Source organism: Megascapheus bottae, chromosome 3, assembly GCF_031878675.1.
Source record: "Megascapheus bottae isolate mThoBot1 chromosome 3, mThoBot2.hap1, whole genome shotgun sequence".
Lineage (NCBI taxonomy): Eukaryota > Metazoa > Chordata > Mammalia > Rodentia > Geomyidae > Megascapheus > Megascapheus bottae.
The window spans coordinates 72,530,731-72,547,176 of NC_143511.1; the positions used below are offsets into that span (position 1 = coordinate 72,530,731).

At 43.4% G+C, this 16,446-nt stretch overlaps 1 protein-coding gene across 1 annotated transcript in view; it reads right to left on the minus strand.

Moving 5' to 3' along the window:
• Positions 1 to 9,134: 9,134 nt before the first annotated feature.
• Positions 9,135 to 16,446, minus strand: part of Susd1 (sushi domain containing 1) — a 103,995-nt gene continuing 96,683 nt past the window's right edge. The window contains exons 14-15 of the mRNA XM_090330434.1: positions 9,551 to 9,644; positions 9,135 to 9,219 (exon numbers count right to left, since the gene is read on the minus strand). Of these exons, the coding sequence (XP_090186560.1) occupies position 9,219; positions 9,551 to 9,644 (95 nt within the window). The 3' untranslated portion in view covers positions 9,135 to 9,218. The remainder of the gene's footprint in view (positions 9,220 to 9,550; positions 9,645 to 16,446) is intronic.

Here is a 16,446-nt window from a genome sequence, read left to right on the forward strand (position 1 = left end):
GATGTAGTGTGGACGCTCACATTCTCTAAACCAGGATCAACACTGACTTTCTTGACTAGTGCAGGAGTTGCACCACCCAGCCTCTACCCTCTGCCTCTTCCTAAGTTCCATAATAATGATTCTCCTTTTGTGGCACCTCCCTGCTTTAGGCACATGCAGCATGGTGGTGAGAGCCTCACAGCCGTCCTTGACAGTTACCAGAATAATCCATTCCAGCTAGCTGGGCACTGGAGTTTGGTGATCACCAGAACTGGTGACATTTCAAGCTGTAATCATTACCCCAAGACAATCCAGGATCTTTCCAGTCCTTGAAACTGAGTCCCCTTCTCAAGGGCACTGTGCAATGTACCGCCTGTCTCTACTACTCTGCACTCAACTATGGCAAGACTGAAGCTTCTGTGTTCCCCACCCTCTTGAAGCTTCAGTGTTACTTCCTAGCTAAGCCCAGCTAGATTCAAGATGTCTCCCAGAAACTACAGCAAAGAGCTAACCTTCCAGGTCCTCATATTAGGTTCTCCCTTAGTTTGGCAAGCTTGCAGATCCTGAATCCTAATTTGAAGGCTAGAGAATAGAGCACAAGTTCAGGAATCTAAATAAATAGTCCCCTTTCCCTCTTTGGCATCTCTGGACACTCAAGTGAAAGGATCTGGGCAAAGGTGAGAAGGTCAGATTGCAGGGCCAGCAGAGAACAGCTATTGGTCATTTTCACTTCTGGCAGCCTTGGCATCTTTCCCCAGGCTTGGATTATAAAGTCAGCTGTCAGCTCTGTAACAAGGTTAAAATGAAATCAAACAAACAAATAAAAGTAAATTCTATGTCAAAGGATTGGAAGACAAAGCTGAAGTTACCCACGAGGGCCAGGAAATCCTCTCCTTGGCATAGGAAGTGTTTCTAGGGATCAAATAGAACCTTCAGAAAGTAACTGTGCTGGAAGCACCATATAGATGGCCACAGGCCAAAAGAGAAGTAGATTTCTAGGGCAAAAGAACTCCATCAGCCAGCAGTAAGATACCATGGTAGGAGCTGAGATAGTGAACCAGACAGCATTCAGGATAATTCAGTATAAAATACCTAGACATACACAACAAAACACATGCATGATTTACCTTGTGAGTTGAAAGCTAGAATACTTGGTACACAAATAGAAATTTTAGATAACAAATCTCCTTAAAAAAAAACTAAATAGGTGGGGCCCAAGTGAATAATTCTCTATGTACAATAAATACTGATGAAAAATGTAATAAAAGCCTAGGATATAGTAGGAATGAACAGAAAAGGATTGGTAGCTTACTTTTGCTTGGTATTGGGAGAAAGAACTATTTATAACTTATAGCAGGTACTATGGCCTCAGAAGTAGATCAATAGGACTAAACAGAAAATTGGAGGCAGGCACCAGTGGCTCATACCTATAATGATAGCTACTCAGGAGGCTGAGATCTGACCATTGAGGTTCAAAGCCAGCCTAGGCATGAAAGTTCTCTAGACTCTTATCTCTAATTAACTTCCAGAAAACCAGAAGTAGCACTGTGTTTCAAAGTGGTGGAGCACTAGCCTTGAGCTGAAGAGCTCAGGGGCAACACCCAGGTCCCTGAGTTCAAGCTCTAAGCAGAGAGAGAGAGAGAGAAGAGAGAGAGAGAGAGAGAGAGAGAGAGAGAGAGAGAGAGAGAGAGAGAGAGAGAGAGAGAGAGAGAGAGAGAGAGAGAGAGAGAAAGAGAGAGAGAGAGCGCGAGAGAGCGCGCCTGGAAACCAGGTGCTAGTGACTCACACCTAACTACTACCCAGGAGGCTGAGATCTGAGGATCATGGTTCAAAGCCAGCCCGGGTAAGAAAAGTTCATGAGACCCTCATCTACAATAAACTACTCAGAAAAGACTAGAAGTAGTCCAGTGGCTCAAGTGGTAGAGTGCTAGTGTTGAGCAGAAGTAGCTCAGGGACAGTACCTAGTTCTTAAATTCAAGTCCCAGGACCAGCAAAAAAAAAAAAAAATAGTATGGAGATGAAGACCCACACCTTCCCCACTTCCAGTGTGATTTGTCCTCTACAACAAGAGCACACAGTGCTTTCCTGATGATTCGCCCCACTGTATATCCCCAGCCCGGCACAAAAAGGACCACACCCCTTTTCCCCTCCAGAAGCCATCGAAGGTTCTCCACACTATTTGGTTGACTGCTAAGCTATGACTAGAGGTTTTCTCTTGGAAGAATGAAATGGAAAAACAGGTTTCGAAAACCAGAACATGAGGCTGGAATAAGAAAGGGGGCATTGAGAAATCATTACTTCCTGCAAAATCAACTTACATATTAACTTTATCCCTAGCTCCTGTGGAATTTGAAGATAATCACACTGCCCTGCTGTTATCTTAAGTGGAATTCAAAGTCTTGAGTCCGAGACTATTAACTGTTTCCCCATTCATTTGATTGGTTGTTTGAAAAGATAAGAGACATGAGCTGCTGGGCGCCAGTGGCTCACCCCGGTAATCAATCTGAGTTACTCAGGAGGCTGAGAGCTGAGGATTGTGTTAAACTACTCAGAAAAGGCTGGAAGTAGCACTGTAGCTCAGGTGGTAAAGCACTAGCTTTGAGCACAAAGAGGCTCAGGGACAACGCCAAGGCTCTGAGTTCAAGCCCCAGGACTGGCAAAATAAGGAAGAGAGGGAGGGAGGGAGGGGAGGGAAGAGATATGCTATAATAAAGGTAATGTTCTAAATTATAGAAATACTGTTTAGAAATCTGAAGACCTTACTGTCCCAGAACCAAAGGCTGTCCAAAACTCAGCTCAGTGGCTGGCCCAAGTACTGGCAAACGTCAGGCCTAAGTCTTGCCATCAGGAGACTTGGCCCACACATCCGTCTGAATCCAGTTCTTCATTTTAAAATGGAGGCCAATGACCCTTGATCTTCCTCCCACACAGAACCTTTGTAAGGATGGAATGAAAGAGGTGTCTGTTATACAGCCAAGGATACAATCAGAAACTATGGGCCCCCAAAAACATCCATCCAGGAAAAACACATTTCATGTCCAGAAAATCTCCTAGTCTTAAGTCTTGATCAAGAACACTCCAGACTAGATCTAAGTGCTCTCCTCTACACACTGTCCCCAAGAGAAATTCATTTAAAAAAATAAAAATTCTATGACTCTATAGACATGTTTTATTTCATAAATTAGTATGTATCTATGATACATAAAACCTTAGCCTAATTTTGATTATGTTCTAAAAACTAAGTGCCAGTGATTGTATATAGAGATTCCCTTCTTGAATACTCATTTGTTAAACATGTCATTTGAAATATGATGTAAAAATCAATGTTAATAAATTAAAAAAAATAAAATAAAAAATAAAAATTGACCCTCCATTGCCACTTTAGAATGTAGCCATAGTGGGATGAGTCCTTTGACAGAAGAATCCTGCATTCTCTCCTACCACACCACCCCCCCACTCCTTCCCACTTAACTGTGACTCTACCTAGAAAGACAAATCACAACAGCAAAAAAAAATAAAACTCATGTTGACCAGTGGCTCACACCTTTAATCCAAGCCACTGAGGGGACTAAGGTCTGAGGACAAAGGTTCAAAGCCAGCCCAGGTATGAAAGTCCATGAGACACTTCTCTTTAACTACTCCAAAAAAACTGGAAGTGGAACTTTGGTTCAAGTGGTATAGTGCCAGCCATTGAGCAAAGAAACTCAAGCATAGTGCCTAGGCTCTGAGTTCAAACCCCAGGACTGCTACAAAAAAAAAAAAAAAACTTCAAACAACAAAATCATTATTATAATGGGGTGACCAGGCAAATTTAGAGAACTTAAAGCTGTCTTCACATTTTGGGTAAAATGATTAGAAAAGAACTGCAGGGGAAAATTGAAGCAATCTTTTGAAAAATGCTCAGCACTGCTCTGTTATGTACTGAGAAAGAGCATCATAATTTAGAGTAGTCTGACAAAATGGCAATGTCTATGTGTTTTGCTAAGCATGCATTGTGATGGTCCATCTTCATTGTCAACCTAGGAAATTAGTAAAGCACACTTCTGGCTGTCTGTGAGGTATTGCCAAGAAGGATTAGTTTAGCTAATCCCAAATATGGGTGATGACATTCCACAGGCTAAGGACCAGCTGGAATCAAAGAGGAAGAATGAGGACATCTGCTAACACAGGCATTCCTCCCTTCACACCCTCACTGCTTCTCTGATTCCTGGCTGCCATGAGATGAGCAAGTTCATTCTATCTACCCTTCATACCATCTGGATGTTCTGACCACCTCAACCCCACAGCAATGGAGCTAGCCAACCACACACCAAAACCTCTGAAACCATGAACCAAAATCAGTCTTTCCTTCGCTCTAGTGTTTCTCTCTGGTATTTGTCACAGCAACAAAAAAATAAGAAAAAAAACATAACAGATATATGAATTGTGTTAATATTCTTGCCCAGAGCCACAGCTGCTATTTAACTTAATAACCAATTATCTTCATCAGAAACTTTCCAATCAAAGCAAGTGGATTTCTTCCAGCTGCAAAATCTGCTGAGCCCTTTGGACAGGGCTATCTTTGGCAGTTAGTTCCAGAGTATGAAATTAGGAATTACAGACATATATGACATTTATAGAACTGATAATGAATAAAGTAAGGGAGGGAGGAACGACTCAGACAGATCCTGTCTTGTTTTGTTTTGTGCCCATCCTGGGGCTTGAACTCAGAGCCTGGGCAATGTCCCTAAGCTACCCCCCCACTTCATCAGCACCAAATCTAGCACTGTACCACTTGAGCCACAGCTCTACTTCCAGCATTTGTGTGTGTGTGTGTGTGTGTGTGTGTGTGTGTGTGTGTGTGTATGCAATTGGAGATAAGAGTCTCAGGTATTTTTCCTGCCCATGCTGGCACCAAACCTTGATCTGCAGAGCTCAGCCTCCTTAGAGGTGAGAGCCATCAGTGTCTGGTAGATTCTGTCTTTTGACAGACATTGCCTTTGAGGAAATTCCTTTCTCATCCCAGGCCCCATCTAACATTTAACTACAATAATTTGTAAAGGCATTGGTATTCCTATAATCCTAGAAATCCTCGCTACTCAAGAGGCTGAGATCTGAGGGTTGTGGTTCAAAACTAGGCAGGGAAGGAAAGTCTGTGAGATTCTTATCTCCAATAAACTACCAAAAAAAAAAAAAAGGCCAGAAGTAGAGTTATGGCTTGAGTGGTAGAGCTCTAGCCTTGAGCAAAAAACAGCTCAGGGAGAGTGCCAAGGCCCTGAGTTCAAACCTCAGGACTGATACAAAACAGAAAACAAACAAATCAAAAAACTTCCGGAACAATGAAACCTGCTGAAATTATTTTAGAAAGGGGAGGAAGGATGAGGGAGAGAGAGAGAAAGGAGAGGGGAGGAGTAGATATGATGGGAACATTATATGGAAGTACAGAAAACCTTCCTTGTACAACTAATATATGGTAATTTTAAAAGAGCTATGAAAGTTTGAGCTATTGCTCCTAAAAATTAAAAGTGGAAAGCTACCTGTATAGTCTGTTAAGAGCTCCACTCTATTAACTCAACAACAGAAGAGCCAGAAAGGCTTTCAATGTGGGGCTTAAGTTTCAGTCTGGGGTAGTTCCTCAAAGAACAGAACAATTACATCTAAACCTGTCTCACTGGTAGGGGGCTGGGACTGGCAGCTGACATTGAATAAGCAAGAGTTGAGAGATTCTTTCTCTCTCCCTGACTTTTCTCAGTGGACCAGAGAACTTTGTACTCTCCCCCGTCACCCCCTCCTCCTGCATGGCACAGCTTTATGGATGATTTCTTCTTGTCTCCTTATCTGCTAAGGAGATGTGTCTTAGTCTGTTTTCTGCAGCTATGAAGGAATACTGGAAACTAGGTGATTCAGGCCAGGAGTGAGGCCTAGTGGTAGAGTGCTTGTGTAGCACTCACGAAGCCATGGGTGTGATTTCCCCAGTACCACATACACAGAAAAGGCCAGAAGTGGTGCTGTGGCTCAAGTGGTAGAGTGCTAGCCTTAAGAAAGCTAAAGGACAGTGCCCAGGCCCTGAGTTCAAGCCCCAGGACTGGCAAACAAACAAACACAATTTTGGAGGTTCAGAAGGCCAAGGGCCTGGTGCTTGCTCCAGCTTGGCTTCTGGTGAGGGCCTTGTGGTGCTTCAAAGCACAGGGAACTCTGAGGGGTGAGCGGGAGTAAGGTGAGGAGTAGGCAAATGTGTGGCACAGTCACTTACCTGGTCCCACTGAGTGAGAAGTCACTCATTCAAGAAAGGCCTGAATCCCTCTTAACAAGCTCATCAGCTCTTAAAGATCCCACCTCCCCAACACCATCTCAAATGGCTATCCAATTGCAGCCTGAGTTGTGGTTGGGACAGACTGTATCTGAACCACGGGGCCAGGTTATTCAGATTTGTCCCCCATCAACATGCAGCCAGCCAGCAGAGAACACACTACACTGAAAGGGGCACAATTCCACTGCCACTGTTATATCTGCTCCATTGGGGCAATGTACAATGTAACTGTACCCCCTTTTCCTCCCTGTGTCTTTAATGCTCTAGGCCAAGCAAAGAACGAGGAAGGCCTCACATCTTTCTTCTCCATTTTTTTTTTTTGTCATTTGTGGGGTTTGAACTCAGTGCCTGGGTACTATCCTAAGCCTCTTTGTGCTCAAGGTTAGTAGCGTTCTACTACTTGAACCACAACACCACTTCTGACTTTTTTTTGTCTTTTAGTGGTGAATCGGGTAGAAGAGTCTCATGAGGATTTTCCTGCTTCAAACTACAATCCTCAGATCTCAGCCTCCTGAGTAGCTAGGATTACAAGCATGAGCCACTGGCACCCAGCTGATTCTCCATTCTTTCATTACTAAGACTTGAGATGAGCTAACATAGAAGTTATGGAACATGAACTCTGGTAGTTAGTATTCCCCCACCTCAGGTCCTCAGCCCCTCCCACTGCATTTCCCAGGGCAGCTGCATCAGCAGAATGCCCCCCCCACATGAACTCCCATCAGGGTAGGTGAGTGGAGAATGGGTATGAGTGCCTTCATCTTTTCCTCGCTCTCCCTCCCCCCAAGGGCAAGATGGCCTGGCTAGTAAACTTCCCTATAATTCTCCTTCTGGCCTTTATCCGTGTGATCCTATGCGATGATTTCCTTACAAATTCCATCTGTAAAGTCAAGGCCGTATGGATAATGCTTGTAATCCTAGCTACTCAGCAAGCTGAGATCTAAGGAAGGATCATGGTTTTAAGCCAACTTAGGCAGAAAAGTCCTTGAGTTATTTATCTCCACTTAATCAGCAAAAAGCTGGAAGTAGAAGTGCATTTCAAATGGTAGAGTGCCAAACTTGTTAAGAGTAGGAGGCCCTGAGTTCAAGCCCTTGTACCACACCACACACACACACACATACACACACACAGTTAAATTGCCTATAATTGTAGCAACTTAGGAAGCTGAGAGCTGAGGATCCCCATTCATAGCTGGTGGGGTAAAAAAGGCTGTGAGAGGGGTGCTGGGAGTTTGGCCGAGTGGCAGAGTGCTTACCTAGCATGCACAAAGACCTGAGTTCGATTCCTCGGTACCACATACATAGAAAAAAGCTGGAAATGGTGCTGAAGCTCAAGTGGTAGAGCTCTAGCCTTGAGAAAGTCCAAGGACAGTGCTCAGGCCCTGAGCTCAAGCCAGGACTGGCAGAAAAAAAAAAAAAGGGCTGTGAGATGCTTATCTCCAAGTAACCACCACAAAACCAGAAGTAGAACTGTGGCTCAAAATGAGCACAAAAGCTCAGGGACAGTACCCAGGCACTGATTTCAAACCCATGACTAACAAGAAAAATTAAATCTAATACACTGTACTTGTAAATTCAGTATCATGAAAACATACCTATACTGTTAGAATTAAAGTCTCAGGTGCCGTGACATAGTAACAATAGTGGCTGGTAAATATGGCTCAGCATTATTTCCCCCAGCTGCCCTGCAACGTATGGATTTCTGTCTCACTATGAATGTGATGATGGTCTCTGAACCCTTTACTAGTATATTTCCATCACACCCCAACTTAAACAGTGAAGCACCAACCAAACTTTTTTTTTTTTTTTTTTTTTTTTTTTGCCAGTCCTGGGCTTGAGCTCAGGGCCTGAGCAATGTCCTTGGACTTTCTCAAGGCTAGAGCTCTACCACTTGAGCCTCAGCACCACTTCCAGCTTTTTTCTATGTATGTGGTACCAAGGAATCGAACCCAGGTCTTCATGCATGCTAGGCAAGCACTTTAACCACTAGGCCAAACTCCCGGCCCCCACCAAGCAAACTTTTAACTAAAGTAAGAGCAATCTAAATTCCAGAATACTTTTTACTGAAATACAGATAGTAGTCTGGAGTACACATAGAACTGGGAACTGTATCACATCAATGCCGCTTTGATAGTGGGACATTGTGGGTAATTTACTTCAGTGGTTGGGCTAGTATGTTTTCTAATCAGTTATAAAATCAATTAGTTGTAGGAAAACTGCTTCTACAATGCTTGAAGCATTTGCCCATGTCCATGTTATTTGTTCTTTTCAATAACCTCCACCATAAAAGCCAAATGTTAGCTCCAAAATAAGACCATCTCATGACATCTGATGGAAAAAAATCAGTCCTAAATTTATTAGCAGAAATGCTATAAAAGAAGATATACTATATTGAAAATGTGAGTGGGGTCAGGAGGGGAAAAACTGGGAGAGAGACTGAGGGAAGGAGTGACATTGTCCAAAAAGAAATGTTCCTTTTGCCTGACTCCTCTGTCCATCACCTTTAGAATAACAATTTAAAAAAAAGAGACTCTTGAATCTGTCTTTCATGTATCACTCAGCCCAAACTGCCATGATCTGTAGTCTGTGGTCAATTATTACATTGGTCTCAAGTTCATCGGTACAGAACTGTTCCCGAAGCAGCAATGATTGCTGAGTTTTCTTTTTCTTTCTTTCTTTCTTTCTTTCTTTCTTTCTTTCTTTCTTTCTTTCTTTCTTTCTTTCTTTCTTTCTTTCTTCCTTTTTGTTTTGGGAGGAGGGGTGGTGTCTCCACAGTGATAGCTGCCATCTTGAATCCAGGAATGAGACTGGGCTGAGAATGGAGAAAGATACAGGTCCACACACCCCTCTGAATGGAAGTTACCCAGGGCCTCTGTGCAGACACCAGAGAAGCTATGGAAACATCTGTCCCAGCACCAGTGCATCCTTACATTCAGCACCAATCAATCCACCATCTAGACAGGAAGCAAAGGGAAGAAGCAAAGTGAATGGCCTTTGGTTTTGCCAGTGTGAATCCCATGTCTGGGGTGGAAGAGAGGAGCATCATGGGAAGTCAGCCAGCCTGCCCTGTGCGGCCAGGGCAGTTATCTTTCAGTAGGAGAACTTCCCCTTTCTACCCTAAGCTGCAGGGTTAGTCATGCCTTCCACGAGCCGACTGTGCTCTGTGGCGGCCAGAACTACCTCCACCATCCCCAGGACCCTCCTCACCCCCAGCTGTTCTGCATGACTTCCACCCCACCCTCCCCTCCATTCCACTCATTTCTTAAAAATGACAACCCCACATACCATACTGCTGAGAAGGAGAGGAATGCAAGAAGAACCACAAAAGCAATGGAGGCCAGCACTACACCCACCATCTGCTGCGGTGTGAGCGAGGAATCTGTGGGACAAAAACCACACACTGAACCCCCAGGCCGGCCCACAACGGTCCTCCTGGGAGGTACACACCCAACTGTGCTCACTCTCTCACAGCCTTGAGTTGGGCCTCATTTAACAAAGAATCCCGAGAATGCCCCCCACAGTGCTGCTATACCCTGCCACCACCCCCAATTGATCCACAGAGCCAGGCCCTCAGGAAACCACAGTTCCGGGGCATTTCTGAAGAGGAAGTGTAAAACCAGACCATATTAATGTTATAGGGAAAAGAGAGCTGATCTTGTGAGTATACAAATACCACATAATGGATTGCTTTGTGTTTGTTCTCTCTCAGGGTCAATTATACTTGAAGGATTTTTTTTCTGTGTGTGTGAGCAATTTCCATATGTATACAGAAAGAAGCCATTATTTATATTTTGGTTCAAAAATGTTAGTTACAGAGGTAAAATACAGCAATATTTTTTTCCATACTGGGGATTAAACTCAAGGCTCTTGAGTTTTTATTTTTATTTGTATTTTTGCCGGTCATGGGACTTGAATTCTGGGCTTGGGTGTTGTCCCCGAGCTCTTCAACTCAAGGCTGGCACTTTACCACTTGAGCCACAGCACCACTTTTTAAGCAACTATTATGATCACTTCAGCCACTTAGTTTCTACATGGATGGAGATGGTAATCACAGTAACCACTGTGGAGGGTTATCATGAGGAATGAATGAAGTAATGTATGGTAGCTCAGGGCCTGCCCCTGGTGAACAACAAGCAAATGTTAATTAGCTACTGTGAATTATAATTTCCATTACTCTTGTTTTGTTGCTGTCTCAAATCACTAGGGAAATGGAAATGATAAAATATTCATGACTGGTGTGAGGGAAAATTGGCTAGCTATTTTGTACCATATGCCCCAGACTTTAGAAAGACATTTAAATTGAAACCTGAATGAATTATAAAATGTTGGTGGGTATTAAAGTGGGTACGAATTTTGTTAAATTTAGCTATTAAAGCAGGAGACTTCCAGTAAGAGAAGGTTTTAGCAACATGAAAAGTATATAATCCATATACCAGAAACATAAGAAAGATTAGCTGGGTGCTGGTGGCTCACACCTGTAATCCTAGCTACTCAGGAGGCTGAGATCTGAGGATGGCAGTTCAAAGCCAGCCCAAGCACAAAAAAGTCTGTGAGACTCTTAAATTAACCTAGGGAAAACTGGAAGTGGTACAGTGCTAGCCTTGAGCAGAAGAGCTTAGGGACAGTGCCTTGGCCTAGAGTTCAAGCCCCACAACTGATGAAAGAAAGAAAGCAAGAAAGCAAGAAAGCAAGCAAGCAAGCAAGCAAGCAAGCAAGCAAGCAAGCAAGCAAGCAAGCAAGAAAGAAAGAAAGAAAGAAAGAAAGAAAGAAAGAAAGAAAGAAAGAAAGAAAGAAAGAAAGAGTTACTTTTAGGTGGCAAACCAGGTCAGATCTTTGGAATAATAGGCAAGGAGCTACCATACAGAACATCTTACAATTACCAAAGAAAATACACATACCCCACTAACAAAATGAGCAAATTCTATGCAAATGTAAATCATGCAACATTACTCCATCTTTGATTAAATGTTCTCTTACAAGTAATGAAAATGGAGATTACATTTGAGATGTCCTGTGTGTGTGTGTGTGTGTGTGTGTGTGTGTGTGTGTGTGTGTGTGTGTGTGGTGTGTGTGTAACATGATCTATGTGGTTGGGTTTTTGTTTTTTTAAAGAAGATATACCATATCACTGGATGCAAGGCTAATGGAGAGGCTGGAGCTTGCCTCCGTATTTTATTCACTCCACCCGTTATTCCTCCCAGCTTTCATCATCAACAATTTCCCTTATATCCCTCCCTCTATACTGTATTCTCTCCACATTTTAAAAGCTAACTCATGAAAATATTGAGCTAAATGAGGCTATAGATAGAGATCTACATCATATATATTTCTAGGTTTGATATCAATTCCTTTAGAATTAATAACTAGGGGTAAGTGTCATGGCACTTGTTTATAAGCCTCATTACTCAGGAAGCAGAGATTTGGAGAATCACAATTTGATGACAGACCAGGCCAAAGAAAATGAATGAGACTTCCATTTCCACACACAATCTGGATTTGGCGGTGTACACCTGTAATCCTAGTTATTCTGAAGGTATGGATAGAAGGATTGCAGTCCAGGTAAAGAACTGTAGTCCAGGAGTATTGCCAGCCTGCAGAGGAAGTGGGGAGCACAAGACCTGAAGCAAAGAAGGGATGGGGGTGTGAATCAAGTGGTTGAGCATTCATCTTAGCAAGTGTGACAATCTGAATTCAAATCCCAGTATCATTAAAAATAAAAGTTTTTAGGGAGTTGATACCAACTGTGCATAACCATTTGCTTTGTTTCTAAGTCTACATATAATCCTCATGAAAAAAACCCAAAAAGAAGAAAAAGCAAAAGCCCCAGGAGGCTCCTCAGGAAAACGGGGTGGAAGAACCAGAGCCCTCTGTCTCTTTCTCCAAACCCCCCCAAAAAGAAAGCTTTTTCCAAGGAGGAGTCGGTTAATAGTGATCTTGAAGAGACAGCTGGTGGCGGCAGGAGTCCTCCCAAGAGGAAGAAGCAACCTAAGTTGGAAGTGGCGAGTGAACCAGAAGAGGCAGGCAGACAGCCTCCCTGTCCCCAAGAAAAAGAGGAAATGCTCCTCCAAGGAGGAGCCAGTTAGCAGCAAGCCCCGAGAGGCTGCTAGCAGCAAAAGCAATGCCAAGAAAAAGAAAAAGCTCAAAAGAAAAAAAGCATCCCAGGATTAGAATGGACATTACCTGGGGACCTTACTCATCCTATGTCCTACACCCCAATAAAGACATAACAAAAAATAATAATCCTCAAGGAGCTTTTCAGTGTTTGCTGATGTCAAATGCATCGCAGCTGCCACAGCCCCTTGACCACTGAGTGACACCACGTGAACAGAAGGGAGGCACCTGACACCTGCACTCAGAGTGTCCTTGCTGTCTTGGAACTGAAGCTGTTGCTCTCCCAGAGGGTTACACTAGCATCTGAAGATCTGGCCATGTTATCATCAACTGCACTTTGAGGAGTGGCTCTGCATTTGTATAACAGCTTCCTGTTCTCTGCTCACCTCTAGCCTCTTACGACACCTCTCCTCTTCTTTCAGAAATCTTCTCAAAGAAATCACTTGCAATAGGACACCCATCCCATGTGCAAAGTATGGGAGCCTACCAGGATATGCTTTCTGCAGGTGAGAAGACTCTGGGGAGGAGTTGCTTTTCCCTTGCTTTCAATGATCCCTCTCAAATACCAGCAGGGCTAGGCACTGGAGGAGGCTGAATTCTAAGGATTGTGATTTAAAGCTAACCTGGGCAGGAAAGTCCATGAGACTCTTAGCTCCAATTAAGCACCTCAAAAGCCAGAAGAGGGGTTGTAGCTCAAGTGCTATAGCAGTGGCCTCGAGCATAAAAAGCAAACAAAAACAAAACAGAGACAGGACCTAGGTCCTCAGTTCAAACTCCATGATCCCCTCTTCCCCACCCCCTCCCCCCAAAAAAGCCAACAGGTAGAAGAACAGACCTGGTGGGATCTATCTGTCAGCAGAACCACCCTAAGCAGTGGACTTAACTACTGCTTACTCCAGCAGGGCTGGGGAATGCCTGGCTCCAGAGCCCGATAAGGCTCATGAAATCATTTGTACATGACAGGATGGATGCATGTGTTCCTCATTAGCTGACAGCAGCTCTCTGTCTGTATTGATAAGTGTGTATGGCCCATGAAGGATGTTATAAGAATCCAAATGGCCCTTGACAGGAAAAAGATTCCTTACCCCCTAAGAATTAAACATGATCTTTACGCTGCAAAGCAGAGTTGAGAGCTTAGTTCCCCAATACTTGCTGCTGACAGAACTGTTCATGGCAGTTTTGTCTTTTTTGGTTTTGGCCTAATTCATATACGGAACTCTGAAAATGTGCATGATCTCATGGCTGTAGTCATTCAGGCTTCTTTAGGGACTTTCTCCACAAATTCCCTACAATGCTACAAGCTGCTAACTGAATTGCATTTTTTTGTTTTGGTTTTTGTGATCCTGGGGCTTGAACTCTGGGTCTGAGCACTGTCCTTGAGCTGCTTTTCCTCAATACTAGCACTCTACCACTTGAGCCATAGCACCACTTCTAGCTTTTTCTGTGATTAATTGTTGATAAGAGTCTCCTGGAAGCCGGATGCTGCTGGCTCACACCTGTAATCCTAGCTACTCAGGAGGCTGAGATCTGAGGATTGCAGTTTGAAGCCAGCCAGGGCAGGAAAGTCCATGAGACTCTTATCTCTAACAAACTACTCAGAAAAAGCCAGAAGTGGCTCTGTGGCTCAAGTGGTGGAACACTACTAGCCTTGAACACAAAGAGGCTCAGACTCAGCACCCAGGTCCTGAGTTTAAACCCGAGGATCAGCAAAACAAAGGAAGAAGAGGAAAGGATGGGGAGGGGAGGGGAGGGGAGGGTCTTATGGATTCTCCTGCTTGGGCTGCCTTCAAAGCTTGATCCTCTGATTCTGATCTCAGCTTCCTGAGTAGCTATGCCCAGCTTTGTTTTGTTTTTGTAGTCTCGTCATCTTCCTTTCCAGTGTCAGGCCATGCAATCCAGCTATCAGCTCATTTTTCTCCTCAAATGTTAGATCCCAAATAAGTTATTTATTCTTGGAGAAAGTAATCCATCAGGACTAGATGCACTCTTCATTCTCCTTATCTTGGATCTCTGAACGAGACTAGTGCTTAGGAAGAATGGCTGGGCTTTTCTGGGTCTTCCTTTAATCCTGTGCCTGATGGGATTATCACAGAGCTGGAGAGGAGTCCGAAAGACCTTAACTGCACCTCAGCCTTGGGGACATCTCTGGGTGGGGACATTTTCTCATGTATTTACACAGGTACAGCTATTTCCTCTGAAAATAACTGTTCACCACATGGCACAAATAGCTCTACAACTTCTAGTATACTCAATTCTCTGCTCTCCCAGGGTCTCATGAATTCCCTGCAGAGCAGGCAATGGCAAAGGAGAGAAAGTAGAAAATGAATTTAGAGATAAACAACCCTGATAAATGAGCAATGCTGTATGTTCATTTTTATTTAGTGCAGCTTACTGAACTGCTATATATTTATGTGGCTCAAACCCATTCGATAGCTCACAATTCACATTCAGTATGACAGGTTCTCTGATCCTACAAGACCGGACTCAAGGCCTTGGGTGGGCTGCATTTCCTTCTGGCTCTGCAGAAGAATCTGCCCCTATCTCATGCAGGTGATCAACTAAATTCAGTTTCTGGCATCCATATGACTGAAGACCACTTTTTCCCCTTTTACTGGCTGGCAGTATAGGCCACTCAGCTCCTCCTGGCCACCTACATCTCTTGCCACCTCTTGCCATGTAGCCTCTTCAACTTCAAGGCTGATGGGAGAATCCTACCCCCCACCTCACCCAGACCCCTCCGATCAAGTCCCTCTCACCATTTGAATCTCCAGCTTTCTGGACTCTGACATCTAGACCTGCATTTAAAGGCCTCATGTGATTAAGTTAGGCCCACCAAGACCATCTCCACACCCAGGATCTTAATTACATCTTCAAAATCCCTCCACAGCAACCTGTAGAATAGTCTTTAAATGAATACTTGAGCAAAGTGGGGGTGGGTGTACACTAGATGCCAGGAATTGAAGGGCTGGCTTAAAACTCTCTACCTTAACTGGGAGGTTTAGAAAGTGAGTGTGTGAGTGTGTGTGTGTGTGTGTGTGTGTGTGTACATGAGCGAGACAGAGACAAAGAGTCTTTCCAAATCCTCTAGTGCTCAAGGGCCTTGCATAAAATGATTAGAATTTGCATGGAATTTATCCATTCTCTTATATTCTTAAATCATCTCTAAATTACTTATAAGAGTACTTACAAAGTAAGTACTCTATAAATAGCTACTGTGCTATATTGCTTTTTTCTTCTTTTTTATTATTGTATTTTATTGTCAGGGTAACATATCAAGAGGTAGTAGGTACATTACTTCTTGAACATTGATACCCCTTGTCATGCTTTTCTCCCACTTTCTCCTCTCCCCACCTACTCCCAATCATCTTGTTTTTCTCCTTCCCTTCCCTATTTCAAATAAACAAATAAATGTACATAAAACATACCAGGTAACAAAGTCAGATACAATAACAATGACAAGAAAAAAAGTCTATATGTACTCTCAGTACATATGAAATATTTTTCTGAACATTTTCAATCTGTGTTGGTTGAAACACAAATACAATGGGTAGCTGAATATATATATATATATATATATAGTCATAGGCTTACATCTTCATTCTGTAGGCTTATATATTGATGTACACCTTCCCTGGCTTATATGATTTGGTTATTATACCCAATATGATTCCAGTAACTGCTGGCTGTCCCACAGCCATCACCCCAATTCAATGCATCCTGACTGGACGCTAGTGTGAACCAGGCTGTCCTTGCTCTCCACATGCTCTACCTGGAGGGCTTGAAATCTGGTAGATAAGCATGCCAGTTACACCTCCTTCTGCAGAATAGCTAAAGAGAAGACGTGGGGAAATGGTGGGGGGAGGAATCCTGCACTGTAGAGCAAATGTTTAAAAACTTGAGGGAGGAGAGGGACTTTGGTTTTCATCTGGAAGAGCAGGTGAGATTTTATAGAGTCACAGGCAAGTTACAGGGCATTCCAAGGGGAGTTCTCATAATCAAGTCACAAGAGCAAAGAACTTACAAAACAAAAAAGTTTGGAACACCAGTCTGAATGAAGAAGAAGGAAAGTG